Source organism: Triturus cristatus, chromosome 11, assembly GCF_964204655.1.
Source record: "Triturus cristatus chromosome 11, aTriCri1.1, whole genome shotgun sequence".
Lineage (NCBI taxonomy): Eukaryota > Metazoa > Chordata > Amphibia > Caudata > Salamandridae > Triturus > Triturus cristatus.
The window spans coordinates 283,950,508-283,966,900 of NC_140594.1; the positions used below are offsets into that span (position 1 = coordinate 283,950,508).

Genomic DNA, 16,393 nt, shown 5'->3' on the forward strand with positions numbered 1-16,393 from the left:
GTATGACTCCGGCAGTTTCATGCCAGACAATGCAAAGACATTCGATGTTGGTTCCTGCTTCTACCACCTTGTCTGATGTTGCCATCGAGATGCATTCAGTTACTGATCCCTTGCTGATACCACCGGCTGGTGGTTTGCCCGAAGAGACTGAGTATGCTTATCCTACACGTGGACCCTCGCCTGTTTTACAATCTACAGCGCTTGGCCAGTCCCGTTTTTCCTTTGACACTAACTCTTTGCCCTCAACTCCCCCATCGAACATTGCTGTTTTTGTAAGTTGGTTTAAGAGACATTTTTTGATAGCCCCTTGGACATACATCTGGTTGCTGCTTTTCAGTATTTTTTTGTTCATGTCCATTGGATTTGTTGTAGTTTTCTTCCGTTTGGTGGATGGCCATTATCTCAAAGAGAGATCGACAATTAGACTTATCAATGGAACTTTGGCCCCCCACTCCTCATCCCACATCATGAAAAGGGACCAGACTTTTGTGAATATTACTGCCTGGCCCGTCATGGATGGAATCGCATGGGATGCAGTTAAATTTCAAATTCATGGGCCTACAGAGGTCATTAATGTGCCTAATGTATTTCGTGTTTCTATGGGTGATGTAGTTAAACAGAACATACGTTCTGATGATTGGGATGTACACGCCATTGAAGCACTGTTTTCAGATTTGAAATATTATGCCGCCTTTGATGCTGAGGATTTGTATGAAAATGCGGCTAATTATGCGGAACAGTATTGTTTTCAACATTATGGCAATCACTTCCTGCATAAAGCGAATACGTTTAGAAATTTTGTAAATTTTACCCAGTGGGAGCACTGTCCCACCCCCTCGTTTGGCAGTTCACATACATTAGTTGATAAGTTTACTTATTTTACTGATTTCAGTGTTTCGGCTCCGGCATCCTTTTATTTTAAAGTTAAGCCTGAGTCTGCCTCTAAGGTTAGACTGACACACACCAAATTGCTATATTCTAAGTCCTTTATGGATGAGTTGTCAATCAAAGGTTATGATCTATGGAAGGCTACTATTGATCTTAAGTCGGTTTGGGGTTCCAAACCGTGGCAGGTTCAGGGAACTGAAGCTTTACACCGTGCCTGTCTAGTACCAAATCATATGTTGTTTTTAAATGCAACCATCTTCCAAACCACCTGTTTCGGATTGGCCACTTCTAAAAAACTAAATTCGCCTTCTGTGCCAGATCTGGGCGCTTACCCTAATTGGGATAACCACACAGATCTGTCCCTTCCTGCTTTGCAGTTATTGGTTTCTAATTCATCTTTCAATATTTCGAAATTTAATAGTGAGGGATGGTTAATTTGGCAAAGCAGTTCTGATACCTGTCAACGTCGTTTTCTAGGACTGAAACCGGGGTATACTCAAGATCGCGTGGACCCCCGGTTTGAGTCGTCACATACAGTAACTACATACTCTGTAGGGAAATTATGTCAGTCCTGGCTGCGACATTCCACCTTGGCATCTGTCAAAGTTCATTTATCGAAGTTGCATGACAAAATAGATTTGAATGATTTTGTTAAAGGTCCTGTGGGTGGCAGATCCAAGAGATGGGCGTATGCTATTTACAACGAAGTATGGAAACTGTCGCAAATTGAGGCAGCTTCAAGATTGAGAGTTATTGATCAGGCTAATATGGAAAAAGTATTAGCAGTTATTGATAACAGCATTAGCACTCTTTCTTCTCGCATTTATACATTAGATAATATTGTTTCTTCAATTGTGGATATTGTGCAGGATGATATGTCTGTGTTGTATCATGGTCAAAACCAGCTGCGTTCTGTTATGCAGTTTGCATGGACATTACAAACATTGAAGGCAGGGAAGGTCCCTTGGGACTATCTGAATACAACATCGTTATTTCTTCCCTTTAACCTTACTGGCAAACAGCAGTTCATGTCCATGAAGGATGCTACCTATTCCTTGCTACATATTGAAAAATTGGAGCCGTTACCTTTCTCTGTAGCGGAAGTCGACTCCGCTGTGTGGCTCTTACACGGATTGATAACTCTACCGTTCGCACTTTTTAAGTTTACCTCTTGTATGAAACACTATGCTCTGGGTAGATATGAACAGCTGGGTACCGCTTTCATACATGAAGTCTGGTCCCTCCCCTTTACGTATAGATGTACAAGGGACGGTACTGAGGTTTATCTGAAGGGTGAAGAATGTACAACGTCACCTGATCATTCTGTTGTATGTAGGCACATTCAATTACACGGAGCTTGTAATGTACACGCTCCGAATTTGGCCTGCGTCCTCAAAGGTATCCCGGTACCAGTGATTACGCCATCTTTCACGCTGCTTGCAAACGGTAGTTATTTAATTTTAAACAATGAAGCTATAGTAGGGATCCCGTATATAGTAACTGTATCACAGAGGGTTGTCTGCTGCAATAACGTCCTGTTTCCACCCCCGCATGGGAGGCTGGATGCTTCCATCTGGCCTTCGATTCCAACCTTGAAAGCAGAGTTCAACAAGATGAGCAGAATAAGAGCGCTATTGTCCCAAAAGGAGGTGCCATTGACTTCCTCCCGGGAAACATTTGTCCTTCACGTAGCAAATACGCGCTCTGAGGTACAGGCGCTTTTGAATACTGACCTCCCCCTGCATTTTGGAGCTTTGATCCAAACAATTTTCAATGCCTCGTCCACGACTGGCCTGGCCCATTTTTTTAAACTTGTGGGCTCGGGCCTCGTGACCTCTTTCCAAACTATTTTTGGTGTGAATCCGGCATTTTTTCATTCTATTTTCTCAAGCGTCTTTGGAGGTGTCCCGTTAATTCTGGCGCTAGTGGCAGGTGTGCTGCTTTTACTTTTCATCTTACGGAATGGCTGCTCTTTCTGTGCCACACGACAGCCTGTCCCGTCTGCAGCTTCTTCGTGACAGGATGCTTGAATACTATGGTGTCCTGCCATTGGCGACTTTGAGCCTGGCATATGGATTATCCTTCCGGTATTCCTACTTCACCTGCGTGCAACCTGTCTTCCACTGCCTAGATTGTCCCTTTGAATGGCCTATGGATTTGTGCTTATCCAACATGGTGTCTCCGGACCCGGATTATGATCGACTGATGAGACCCTTAGTGTCTCACGAGTCTGCCTGTTCTGGTGCTCGGATTATGGCCTGCGGTGCGGCGCATGGTATCCTGGGTAATTGGGACATCGTGAGAGCGGCATATGACTTCTTGGATATGAGTTATTTGGAAGTACACGCTGGTTGCCCTCTGATGGTGCTAGAGGCTCCGCTAATAGAAGAACACGTATGTTCCTTTTCTTTGCTTAACTGGATGGCTGAAACCTTCAGTGGCCGTGCCAATGATTTTCTGCTGGAAGCAGTGGCCACATATGCTGCATATACTTTCATGGATTGAGTGAACTATCGTCCACTGTGTTTTCCTTACGTGTCTTGAACTGTCCCTGTACGTCTGCACTTCTGCCCGGTGAGGCGTTTTTTCATTTTTTCACCCCCCACGGCACGTTTGAGGTTTTTTTTGTTTTTTCCTTCCATTTTTGGTTTTTTCCTATTCGGACTTTGCCTGAACTGACCAGTGTTTTTTAAATTGGATACGCCTTGTTCTGCTCTGTCGCGCTTGAACTCTGCGTTCTCTCTTTTCTTGCATACTAAGTAGTGCTTCGATCAAGGGGGCATGTAGTAAGGACTTCCTTAATAACGTACATGCATTGTTAAGTTAGCATAACCACGTTAGAAGTAGAAAGCCATCTTGCTGCTTTTGCACACGACACTGCGTTCACATGTTATTGCTTAAACAAACTGCTGACTCGAGTTTTGCCTCACACGAGAGCAATCTGTTGTTACCATCCTGAGCTCTGCGCAGCGACCTTGGTCTGCACACGATGTGACAAACAGTCTGAGTTGTTAGACAATGCATGTTTTCCACTCTAGGTTGATCGACCCACTATTTAGTCATAACAGACACAGCTGCACATACCTGAAAGTTGGTGCTTTTAATATCACAGACATCATGTTTATTATTCAGACCGAAGACGAGCCTTCCTGCGAGAAGACTCCTGATGCTCCTGTGATGTGATTTCACTAAGCTGATCTTTGAGGTATGGGGTCCCCTATTCAAGCCTATGAGACCTTCTGTTAGTCTAATAATAATATTAGCTTCTTAGTAAAGGGAAGGTGGTAGTATCCACTGTCATTATAACATGATCACCCCTTTTATATTCTATGGAATTGTAACTATGCTGATGGTTTTGATTTTAATCATTTGTCTGCTTGTATTAGCCAAAGTACTGCATATTAGGACACGTGGTCTATAAAAATAAACTCTTTTTATTTTCACCGTGTCTCTGTTGATTCTTGTTGTGGACTGATGTGAGAATAATATACGAACAGGTATTTCCGATTCCCACCATTCCTGAGTATGTACTGAGTCGCTTGTTCTGGGTTGTCTTTTCATTGGGACCGCCGAGCTAAATCTCGGATAACGAATGGGACACTTATGCTAGCCGGATACTGGGTTCTGGGTTCTGAGGTGAGTTTCTGGTACACCACAACTCACTGAGGTCCTGGGGTTCTACGCATAGTTCTGTGTATTAGCAGAATCCCTGCAACACTTTGTGCATATCTACTTCTGCTCACAGCGTTCTCTTCCACCAGGCTGTCGCTTCTTGTTGCACTTTCTGTATGTGGTTGATACTGCCTTTGACATTTCCGAACTGTATGAATGACTGCTCTGTGTTAAATAGTAACGTCACACTTCTTATCTTGGTTGTATTAGCAATTTTCTGGCTAACGATAAACTAAACTTTCATTGGGGCCTTCACTTTCTTCATAGGTCTCATACTGGCTGGAGTTGCATTTTGATTCCGCATACGCCAACCGTTGATCCTTCACTGCGACTGAGTTGCACATGGCACGCACAAGAAGTGTGCGGGATCTCAGCAAACTTTTTGGGAGAGCACTCTCAACTCTTCTAGTTGCGGGTTTTACGTATCCCCTATCTTGTCGCCAGTTGTAGCGTCCTCCGCATCCCAGTAGCATGTAAATGAATACCGCCAGACACAGAGCTTGGTATTACACATCATTATTATCTAAAGTGTAACCGTTAGCTGATGCATACTGCGTCAGGAATTTTATTAACCACACCCAATCACTTGCATCACTTGCCTCGGAGTCCTTTAGGGACAATAGGGGTCCCGTGTTCTATAATACACAAGACACTACAAGTGTCTTATTATATATTGCCCCGTAATTGGGCCAAAATTCTAACACCTTGGAATTATGGATACCACAGACATCAGTGATTTTCATGGTGGGATAGTAGCTCCTCATTACCAAATAGTGAGGATTAACAAGATGGAATTGGAGCTTCCACTCCAGTTACTGCATGGCTTTCATCATTTCAATACATATTTTCACCCGGACATTTTGCCTGCTTCTGGCAATAAATGGCCATCAAAAGTCTAACTTACTTTTTTATATATTAAATAGATCTGAATGTGTTGTCCTTTTACTATTCTTCTGCGCATCTCTGCATTTATTAATTCTGTGTGTTTTGAAGTTTTATAAAGCAATACATGTCTTAAGTCTAAATTCTGTTACTTTAGAACACTGAAAATTGCAGCGTAGTTAAAGTCAACTTTGGTCTCTTGTGCGAGCTGTTCGAATCAGATTAGTAGGGTAGAAACCTTGTTCGATGTTCTTCAGTTGCTACCCCTTCACTGCACAGATAGATCTCCGTTGTAGGCACGTTTGAAAAGTGCTGTTTTCTGCACAGTGTAAAGTTTGATTCAGTGTTCAGGTTTGGGTACAGAGCATTCTGAAGCATGTGTTTTGGTCTTAAGGATCTGCTTATGTGTTTGACCTGTGTGAAAGATCTTTGGGTGGTGAGGCTAGTAGTCAAGTGTACTCGCCTACGTGAATAATCAAGAGCTAATATATGTAAATTGTTTGAACAGTTCTCTCTGCGTGCTGTGGGGCCAGTGCAAAGAACATTGGCTGCTAGCTGGAAGCAGTGAAGCAATTTCAGTACTGGTCTGGAGTGGTCATGTTTGCGCAGGTTCAAACACATTATGGCGACCTGGTTTTGTAGCCTTTCAATGAGGTTCTTAAAGAGCCTAGAGTAAATGTCGGTAATCCAGACTTGTGATGACCTGTTCTCTCATAAGTTCCTCACGGTGCTTGGTTTGTAGAAGAGGGACATCGTTTGGAACCCAGGAGAGACACTGCTGACCTGATGCATGAAATCGATCTAGACAATTAGGAGGGTCCTTTTTTAAAAGAAATTGTTGGGGTGGTACTGATGTAGCGCAGCTATAGCAAAACCTTTACAACCGACACCAATCCAAGAAAAACCCTTATAACACCGGTGGGACCCATAACACCGAAAACACACACTAACTCGATTTTTCTGGATCAGTGATAAGTTGTCGAGCTGCAAAACATACGGGATACCTAGATATTATTTTTCTCTAAATAATAACTATATACATTTGACTCTAGAATTTTCGGTTTTAAACATTAAGATACTACGCTATTTTGGGTCGATGGACCAATAGCAGGAATCAGTAGATGGCGATTAAGTCCAGCTTAATCACAATTAAAACCTTTAACTTTTATAGGTCATAACTTTAATTCTAATAACCACAGACTCAGTTTGAGTTAGAATGAAATTGTATCTAGATTCATTGAATACATTGAATAAATAAAGTTTTATTAGACAAAACTATTGCCATTAATTTCATGAACATTCAAGTAAAGATTGAAATAGAAATGGAAAATACTCATTGCCCTTGGCCTAAGGGCGATGACGAGAATGGTTCAACAGAACATGAACTGCAGATCACAGGATAGGTTCCCAAACTGAATGACTGTCCCTCTAACCTCCTCGGACGTATTTCCTCCCTGGATAGAATCCCGCGACGGTTTAGTTCCTTTTCCCCATCAAAGTTCAAGTTTGTCAAAGTCTTTTCAGCATCAGGAAGAAAAATCGTCTCAAAAGACAGCATATCGTGTTGAATAGAAGAATAAGCAAATGCCACAATGTCATCATAAGCACCACTTTTTTATACCCTTTCACTAACTTGCTGTACCCAAAATTTAAACTTTTTAGGGGCTGCATTCATTCTGATTGGTTCATTGGAGGGGTGGTGATGGTCACCTCATTGTCCTCCTTGCCTAAACCGGTTCTGTAATTAATACATTTTTGCACCACCCTCGTGACTCGTCAAGTCCCAATATTTAACTTTTTTAAAGTATTTGCAACAATTTCCATCAATGATGAATAGGATCAGCTTCTGCAGTTCGAGTATCTCATCCGTTCCCATGCATTCACACAGGGATTGTTGGCACAGCTCTTGTCCTAGGTCAGCTCGGCCTTGACATCTCTCATTCCGGCATAGGCCACACACTCGTGACTGAAACTTCCATTCTGCTCATGCGCGGGGGTCATTTTTGTTCTTGCGTACAATCACATCCCTCGGCAGCGGCCATTTTCCAAGCAAGGCCTAGCAGGCCCGAACGGAACTAACATGAAAACATAGCAGAAATTAGACATAGAAAATAAGCCCTTCTGTTTACCACCCACCATTCTAATGACCCGTGTTAGGTGTTACCTAGCATAAGCGACATTTAAAGCCATTTTACTTACCATCTGCATTCTTTTTGCACAATATATTTTACTACGAACAAAATACATGCAATCTACTTCTATTTTTCTACACAAATCACAAACCTATGTTAATAAATTTCACGTTTGTAAATAAATTAGATTTTTGCACATGCCAGTTAGTTTCCTGCGTGTAGCGCTAATTAATGGTGCATTTATTGATTACTTTCATGCATTCAAACAGTTAGTATTTTTAAGGTTATGAGATCATTAACTTCAAAGGGGGTACAACATTTTTTGTATTTTCCCCTGCTCCATCAGTACAAAGTCTGAGAGCCAAATTAATTTCCCTCCATCACCAGGAATTCTTTTTTGGATCCGTTTATACAGTGGAAACTCACTTTCATCAAGTGGAAGATGTTTTCCATGCATAGAGGGATGTTAAACTGATTATCTGGGCTATCCAGGCCCGGGTTGGTATTTTCCTTGGAATGTTCCATAACGAGGATAGAGAATGAGCTGATTCTTATTTTTTGCTACAATTGGAAGGAAAAGACCAGATCAGGGGCAAGGCGTTTCCAGGCACACCCATCCAGTTTTCCATTTTTTTTGCTGTTTTTTTTAGAACTGTTTATTCAAGTTCCATTATAACAATAAAGATCTACATGTGTTTTATACAATCATGATGACATTTCTGTACAGTCACTTATTATAAAATTCTAATTTCATACATAGGTACTTCCTAACATTACATGTCTTCACCAGAATCACTATCTTCTTCTGGGGCGAGCAGATGTTTCCTCTGTGTTCATTCCACCCTCCCCACACCCTAGCCCATTTGCCAGTTTTCCATTTTTAACAGGTGTATTCCTTGGTCTCCTGTGTGATTTGCGTTCGAGAGATAAATGAATAATAAGGGAGCTTTTGTCTGTCAGTGGAGAGGCGAGGAGTCACTCTGATGTTTGCATAGGCAGATTCTGCGCCCCTTATGAGTAAATCGCAGCTGATGATTGTATAATAGATGGGTTTACAGTAAAAAGAAAATTGGGAAAAAGTAGATTGAAACAAATTGTGGCTACAAAAAAGAAACGAAAACTGTCATGTTTATAGGGCAAATGTTTGTGTATTGGGAACAGGGGCCATGTGGCATTCTCCTGCTGAAGTTGAGCGGAGCCTCTATATTGAGGTGGGGAAAGTGGGGACTAGTAGAGGATTTTTAGGGTTAAGAGAAGGGTAGCAATATGGGGAAGTAGGGGTTTTTATGCTCAGGAAAGGGTAGCGTTAAGAAATAAACAGGAGTATTTAGAATTCAGGGAAGGGTAGCATTAAAGTGTATGTGGCATTTTTAGGATTCAGGAATAGGTTGTGTAAAATGGCAGGGCATGGTTTTTAGGTTCAGTGAAGGGTATCGGAAAGTGGTAGAAATAGGTTTTTACGGTTCAGGGAAAAGTAGCGATTAGAGGTAGTAAGGGGTTAGGGTTCAGGGAATGATGGCTTTAGATGTAAAGCTTCACTTCCGGTTCTGGGTCACTTTTGGATCCATAAGGGCAGATATGTCACACAACTTAAGAGATGTGACTGGAGCCTGGGCACCAAAGACATATGTCGTGTGTGCCCATGACGGTCCTCTACCTTCAGCAGTCTTGGCCCAGTTTAAAGCCTGTAGTTTTCAGTGGGGCATGATTCCCTAGCACACTGTGCAAAATGTAGAGTTGTCGTAAGAAGGACAAACGTGCAGAGCTCTGAATCCGCATAGAAGGCATGTAAGAAAAGAAAGTGATGTTAGCCTACAGGGGTGGCACTCATATGCAGCTCTGTTCCATGACATCCGAGCAGTATAAAGCTTAAGTGGAGCCACACAACTCCACCTTCAGCATACTGGAACACTGCTGTTGAAATTCTCCTTATCCAGTCTGGCACTTGGGGATGAGGAATCTTCAGCTAGACATATCCATAAGAACATCTTTGACATGTACCCCAGCTGAATCTTTTCATCACTGCCAAGAATGCATAGCACCAGGATTACTGTGCACTGGTATTTCCACCAAGAGGCAGTCAGAGAGATGCATTCTGCCATTAACGCTCCTGCCTCGAGTTCTGAAGAAAGGTAGACCAGGACAGACCAGGCCCAACTCATTTTGATTGCCCCAGCATGGTCCAGAAGAGAATGGCGCATAGACGCCTTTAGCTTGAGCGTTTGCCATCTGCTTCTGCTACACCTTCAGGAGTACCTCCTAAGTCAGGCAGCAACATGGGTGGGCCCTTCAACAGGATTTCTACAACCACAACTGAAGATTAAACTGTGGCATCTGAGCAGTTTTCAGTTTGACGTTGGAGGTAGTGAATATAATCCTCGCTGCAAGACGTTCTTTGACCAAGTCTATCTATTCTGGATGCTGGAAACAGTTTGTGACTTGGTGAAGAGGGCCTGTGATCGTTATCCTTTTCAGACAAAACACTCTGATGTATTGTTATTTGTTTTATCTTTGGCTGACTGAGACTTTGCAGTGGGCACAGTGAAGGATTACATATCAGCTCTTTCATGTGTGCTAGATCAGACTTCCCTTTTCAAATCCCCTGTTGTGATCTATTTTCTGAATGGACTAACATGTTTCCCCTAAAACCTTTCATAGTACCTCAGCGTGGCCTTAATTTGGCCTTACCTTCATAATATGCATGTTATTTGAGCGTATGCACACTTTCTCCTTGCAGCTCTTTACTATTAGGTGCTGCTCATTACAATAAGCTCTGCAAATTGCATTGGGGAGCTGAACACCGTGAGCCAGATTGTCAAAGATTTTGCATCCGGTTTGCTTCACTTTTTGTGGCAGACTCGACGCATAATCCTATATGGTATTGACAAAGCAATGCAAATGGTTATTAGCATTGCTTTGTTTAAAAAATAATAATAACTGTACTTTGCATAATGTAGGCATTCGATGGGCGTTTCCGTGCATCCTCCGATGTAATTTGACACAAACCCATATCTACAAAGACTTGTACACAAGGGTTTCATTATTTCTAATTAGCATGTTTGCTGCATCTTCCAGCTGAGGTACAAAGAGGAAATAGCCTCAAAGGGTAGTTGTCGTGCAGGAAGTTACCCCTTCCTGACCTTAACACAGACACTATTGCACTATGACTCAAAGGTGCCTGTGTTAGCGCTAGGCATCCACAAGTGCGCCAATGCACAAAGAGAGCAAAACTGCGATATTTCTTTGAAGATATTGTGCAGTTCTGATCTCTACCGTTCACACAATGCAGCCAAGCAATTTCATTTGCTGCACTGCGCTCCTTGAAATTTTTGAAAATATGCCCCTGGGTTCTAGCCAGGCAAATTGTTGCTGACGATCCGGGCTACCCTTCTCCCTAAAGTGGAATTGCACTTTCAAATAGGACAATCAGTTTCTATACTGCCCTTTTACTCTCCGTCTCAAACCCACGAAAGATGAGGAAAGACTTTGTTTTCCTTATCTAAAGAGATCTTTTCACTTCTATTTTGAACACATGAAAGATTATTGTGTTGATATAAACTCTTTGTGGTATTTGCTGTTTCTTAAAAAGGTAAGGCAATAGAAAAGAGGACTCTGGCAAGATGGTTTGTCCTGTGTGCCAAGAAGATACACCCTCAAGGTCTACTGGCTCATTCCGCCAGAGTTAATGCCACCAATGCCGCATTAGCGAGGGGTGTTCTCATGTAAGACATCTGCCAGGCTACAGCCTGGGTGTGAGTGCACACATTAACCAAGCTCTAATGTCTGACAGCCAAGTCCGCACAGAGAGTCATGTTGCCCACTCCCTCCTACAGGACTTTTTGGTTTGAATCCATTCTTCAGACACTGCACCTGTTGTTGTGAACTGCTGCTTGGGAATCTGTTCTAAAGGGAAGGACTCTGCAGCTAAAAGTACGAGTTCCTTGCCTTTGGTAACACTCTTTCTGGTGGATATTCTAACCACTGATTTCTCACACTGTCCTGTGGAGTGGATATCTGCACATTCTAACAATGGCCCAAGTTAGACTTCAGCACTCTATCACCTTCAATTTCCCTCAACTGACCCACATGTGAGGGCAAGGAATTAGAAACAATGCAGAAACCAACATCAGCAAGCAGGAGTCGTGGTTACACGTGGCTCTACCATCTCACCTCCGCGGCGAGGCTAAGTTGCTGTGGAGCCTTGTGGCTCCAGCTTTAGGCACGTGGGAGCTATTGCTCGACAATCTTCGATTCCTATCTGGGCAGATTTTAAATGTGAGGCATCTGTTCTTAGATAAAGTATCCACCAGAAAGAGCCTTAAAAAAAGGTAGATAACATTAAACACATTTAAACTAGTCAGTGACCATGCTGCAATGCAAATATCTTTAATTAATTCATGTATGTTGTGCTAAGTTCAGAATTAACTTGTGCTGTATTTATTCTACAGATGGTGTGAGCAGGACCTCTGCCCCGTGGACTTTGCAGAGAAAGCTGGTTCCTATACTAGCGAAGCAGTTGTGATGGATGCCAGTTTGGTTTATGATGGTAGTCCTCTGTTAAAAGGAAAATTATAACTAAAGCAAGAAGGCGGGCCATTTTAAATGTGTCCTTGGCGGGCATGTATCACATTTGCTCCAGATCACAGTGCACCTAGTATTAATTGAAATTTTCAGTTCAGTGTGGGCTAACTAATAGGATAACTCTAAGCCTTTACTAGCCTTTGCTAGTCTTAAATTTAACAAGCACTTGGTGTTGTACAGCATTATAGAGCTATACGCCTTAACCCACCATTGTGAAATTAATGATAATTGGTACCTGCATCCAAGCAAAATCAACACTTTTTTTTTTTTAATGTTTTCGCCCTGGTTAGAGATTAGTTATGTTGCATGGAAGTAGCTTCTGTTAGGCAGGAGCTTTAAGAGGAACCTCAATCATACTATACCAAAATCTTCTAAATCTATGTGTTTTTTAGAATGGTCTGATTTGCTTTTGTAAAAACACTATTGCTCTTCATTTATAGCTACTTCGATTTCAATTTATGATAAAAGTAAAATAAATGTAAATAATGTCTCACTATGTGGTTGGACCTGCAAACTTGTATGGAGAAATGGGAATCTATGTTGGTAACTTAAACCTGATAGCGGGATGGATAGCCTGTGTAACAGTTTGAAAATCCTCCATTAGACCAACTAGGGATCTGTAAACCAAGAGAATAGACCTGTAAATATATAATATCCAAGGAATAGTGAAAAAGCAAACTATTAATTTATTTTATCATGGGATTTTGTATACCACAAATCTAGATTCGAGAGGTAACAAGGGGTTGCTGTTAATAGGACATGGTTTGTATTTAAGTGTGTGCAGGTTACAGAATCAATGGTTGAGTTTTTATGAAGCATGATTAACTGAGCAACACAAATAATTTTTAAAGAGATCAATGACCTGGAGAAGTAGAGTGAATCCAAAATGTGCTGATGGTACACAAGTTTATAAGTTATTTGCCGAAAGTCAGGAGCAAGGGGAGCAGTCTCTGATGAAGTGCAATGTTGTTTCAGAGGTTGTCACTCTAAAGACATCCTTCTCTTGCCACACCCTGGAGCCCTCATGAATCACCATGTTGCTTATAGTTTGGGGTTAGTGAAAGATGTTGCCTGTAGGTAGTCCAGATTACTGATGTTGATAACTTCGTATGTGATGCACTGTGACTTCAGTTTGATGAAAGGAGGGAGGGGCTGCCAGTGCAAGTTCTGGAGGTTGATATGGCATTGCCCAGTGATTAAGAGGGCAGCAGTGTGAAATACAGTCTGTTAAGTAAGAACGGGTAGACTAAAGGAAGCAGGGTGTTGCCCCCATTGATATCTGAAAATATGTGCTTGCACTGTGATCCAGCATATAAAGTTTCACTGACACTAAGCCATCTGTGTTCTTTTCTTGACATGCTCTCTGAATGATAAATGGGCATCAGTGTAGAAGCCCCATGTTTGGTTTGAGAGAAACCATGTAGATACAGGTTGTTGAAACACTGTTCAGTGCTAGATTGGAGCAGTCCACCACGGAGAGGAATGAAGTAGGTGTTGGTTGAAGTTAGCCGGAGATACACAGCAGACATCTACAACTGAATCGTTCCATGCAGTGTCTTAGGTGGTGTGTAGCTGGCAAGAATTTTACAGACAACAATTTGATTTATACTGTCTGTCATTAGTGTAATGGTGAGGCTGTTTCATTGCTTGGCAGTGTAATTATTAAATAGTTTTGCAGAATTATTAAATGCCATAGCAATCGAGTAAACCACTTAGATTTTATGTTTTTAAAACACACTTTAAAAAGCCTCTCCAGATTCAGCTAAAAAACATACCCTTAGAGGAAGCCTGCACGTAAATCACAAAAAGGCAGAGGCTGTATCTAACTGTCTCTGCAACATTCTCCAAATCAACGTATGGTCCACAGGACCAGAAGAAGAAGTGTATGCCTATGCCACCAGCCCACCTGACAATTCACTATTCCGGAGTCCCATGGCCCAGAACGGTGGCATCAGCCCCAGCAACGATACCTGTCTTTCTCCTCCATGCCTTTACACCTCTTGATGCCGCACATAAAGGAGAAGCCAAACCCCCATGCTGTTGTCCCTGCTCCCTCTAAAGCATCCTGCAACTCATCTTGTGGGCCACAAAGAACCAGAAATAAGGAACACCTGCACTACAAGGCCACTGTGCTAGCAATGAACTTGGGTTCCAGCACCCTGTTTCCCTTCCTCAGCCACCCAAGGCATCACTGTCCAAAGGTTGATAAAGAGAAGTAGATCTTCTGTTTGAGTTCAAAACCACTACATATCACAACACTCACAGTATCCTTACCACACGACCGCACCACAATTCAACCATTTCACACTGAAACCCTTGTACTGCCTTATTCTGTTCTATGAACCCTCATATTCTCATCACATCCCCCTCATCGGCACTCAAAGCAAAGATACCAAACACAATTCTAGACTCCTACTTTTCACAGCTCGTTCAACAGTCCAATACATGAACTGATTATGCCTAATAATCTTGACACCAGATGTGAAGTACAAGGAAAATTGAGGACATCCTGGATCCCAAAAGACGACATCGGGCATGCTGATGGCTTAGTAGTCTTCAGAAAAGAGTGACACTTCCGGCAAAAAGATGAATCTCTCTGTTGAAAGAAACACTCATGCACTTTGAGTGTTTAACACAGCTCCAAAGTAATGGATTAACTATCTAGGTGGATGTGGAGTTGGCTTGATTGACATGGATGGCCAATGATTGCAGAATATGGCCTGGCAGTTGCTAATGGTGTGAGGCCTGCTGTCGAAACAAGACTGATGAACTAGTCGTTGAGCTGTGGTTAAACAAGTATGATGTTTATTCTTAGAGGGGTGGCGACTACAGTTGTGCACGTCAATAACATCGTAGGTGCTGAATTGAACTCAAAAGGTAGGACTTCTGCTCAGTATTTATTGTTTAGTACCAGAAACAGCAGGAATGAATGTGTACTTTTGTGTTATTGTCATTGGTATTTTCCATGAATCAACAAACTACAACCCTGCCTCTTTTTCCCCCATGCTATGGTCTGCAAAAAAAGACTGCCTTACTGACCCTGCACTGCATGATGGGAAGGCTGGGATCCTCTGGAATGCTTAAAGTTGCTTCACCAGTTACCAGAGTGTGTCCTCGGCTTATTAGAGGCTACATGTTCCTTAAGCATTAGGATTTTAGAATTAGCATGTTGTTCAGTAAAATGTTTTGTAGTTGGATTGGACTAATTGGTTTTACTTTCAAAAATAGCAAAAACCAAAGATACAAGAAAATATTGCATCTTCAAATCATGTTCTTTTGGTACAAGTACTTTAAATCTGGTGTTTCAGGATCCTGCACATATATGGAGATATTCTAACTGCAGGATTACAGGTAACGTTTGTCTAACAATGGATCGTTCATAGATGCACTTGCATGAATATTCAATAGTGAAAAATAACATAGAAGTGTCTCATACATTTCAAAGAAATTGAATCAGACATAGACTGTACGTGGTTAAATTATTAGACGTCTGGAAAATGAGATGAAAGCATTTGGAGCTCCAACTCTCCACGAAGGCTCTTATCTTTGGATTTGCAAATTGCGTCCTCATTTTGGTGGTGAGCTCTGTTCTTTGGCATCCTCTCACCACCATCTATGGGAGATCAGCAGCGTTTCTGCTCATTTTTGGGAGCAGTGTTTCTGCTCCTTTAATATTTGGTTGGGGGGAGTTTGGAACTGTTGGCTGACACTCCCCCTAAGGGTAGAGCCTTATTCAAACCTTGCTTATCCTGTAGAGCCAGGAAAATCTACCATTATGACTCTCATTAGAAATGCCTGCTATGGCTCCATCATTCTGGAATCGTGGCAAAAAGATACAAAACCTGCCAAACATTCAGTCATTAACCTCTGAATCACAGAAGCAAGAACCTTGTACACCATGAGTAAACTTTAATCAAGCACTGCTTCTGCTAAAAGTGTCTTCTTTCAGTGCAAAATGTGCAAGTTGGAGCTGGTCAGAGCCTAATCTCCAGAGCCAATTTGAACCCTACTTCAAAAATCTTGTGGCTTGTTTCTAAGGCACATACCTCTAATGTGGGCATTAAGCTTCCAGAAAATGTTTCTCAAGTATTGATTCATAGATGTACATGCTTGAATCTGTGTTGGATTCCCATGGTAGTTATAATCAGCAATGCTAACCAAAGTCTCATAGAGTAGATGATCGTAAACAGGTGATATTCTAAGGCAATTGTCATAATTTTAGAAATAACCAAACTGTA

At 41.9% G+C, this 16,393-nt stretch overlaps 1 protein-coding gene across 1 annotated transcript in view; it reads left to right on the top strand.

Annotated features, from left to right (window-relative positions):
- LOC146784046 (acyl-CoA dehydrogenase family member 11-like) overlaps positions 1-13,485 on the top strand; it is a 502,630-nt gene extending 489,145 nt beyond the window's left edge. Inside the window, exon 15 of the mRNA XM_085635447.1 lies at positions 12,023-13,485. Coding sequence (XP_085491573.1) covers positions 12,023-12,149 — 127 coding nt within the window. The 3' untranslated portion in view covers positions 12,150-13,485. The remainder of the gene's footprint in view (positions 1-12,022) is intronic.
- Positions 13,486-16,393: the final 2,908 nt, after the last annotated feature.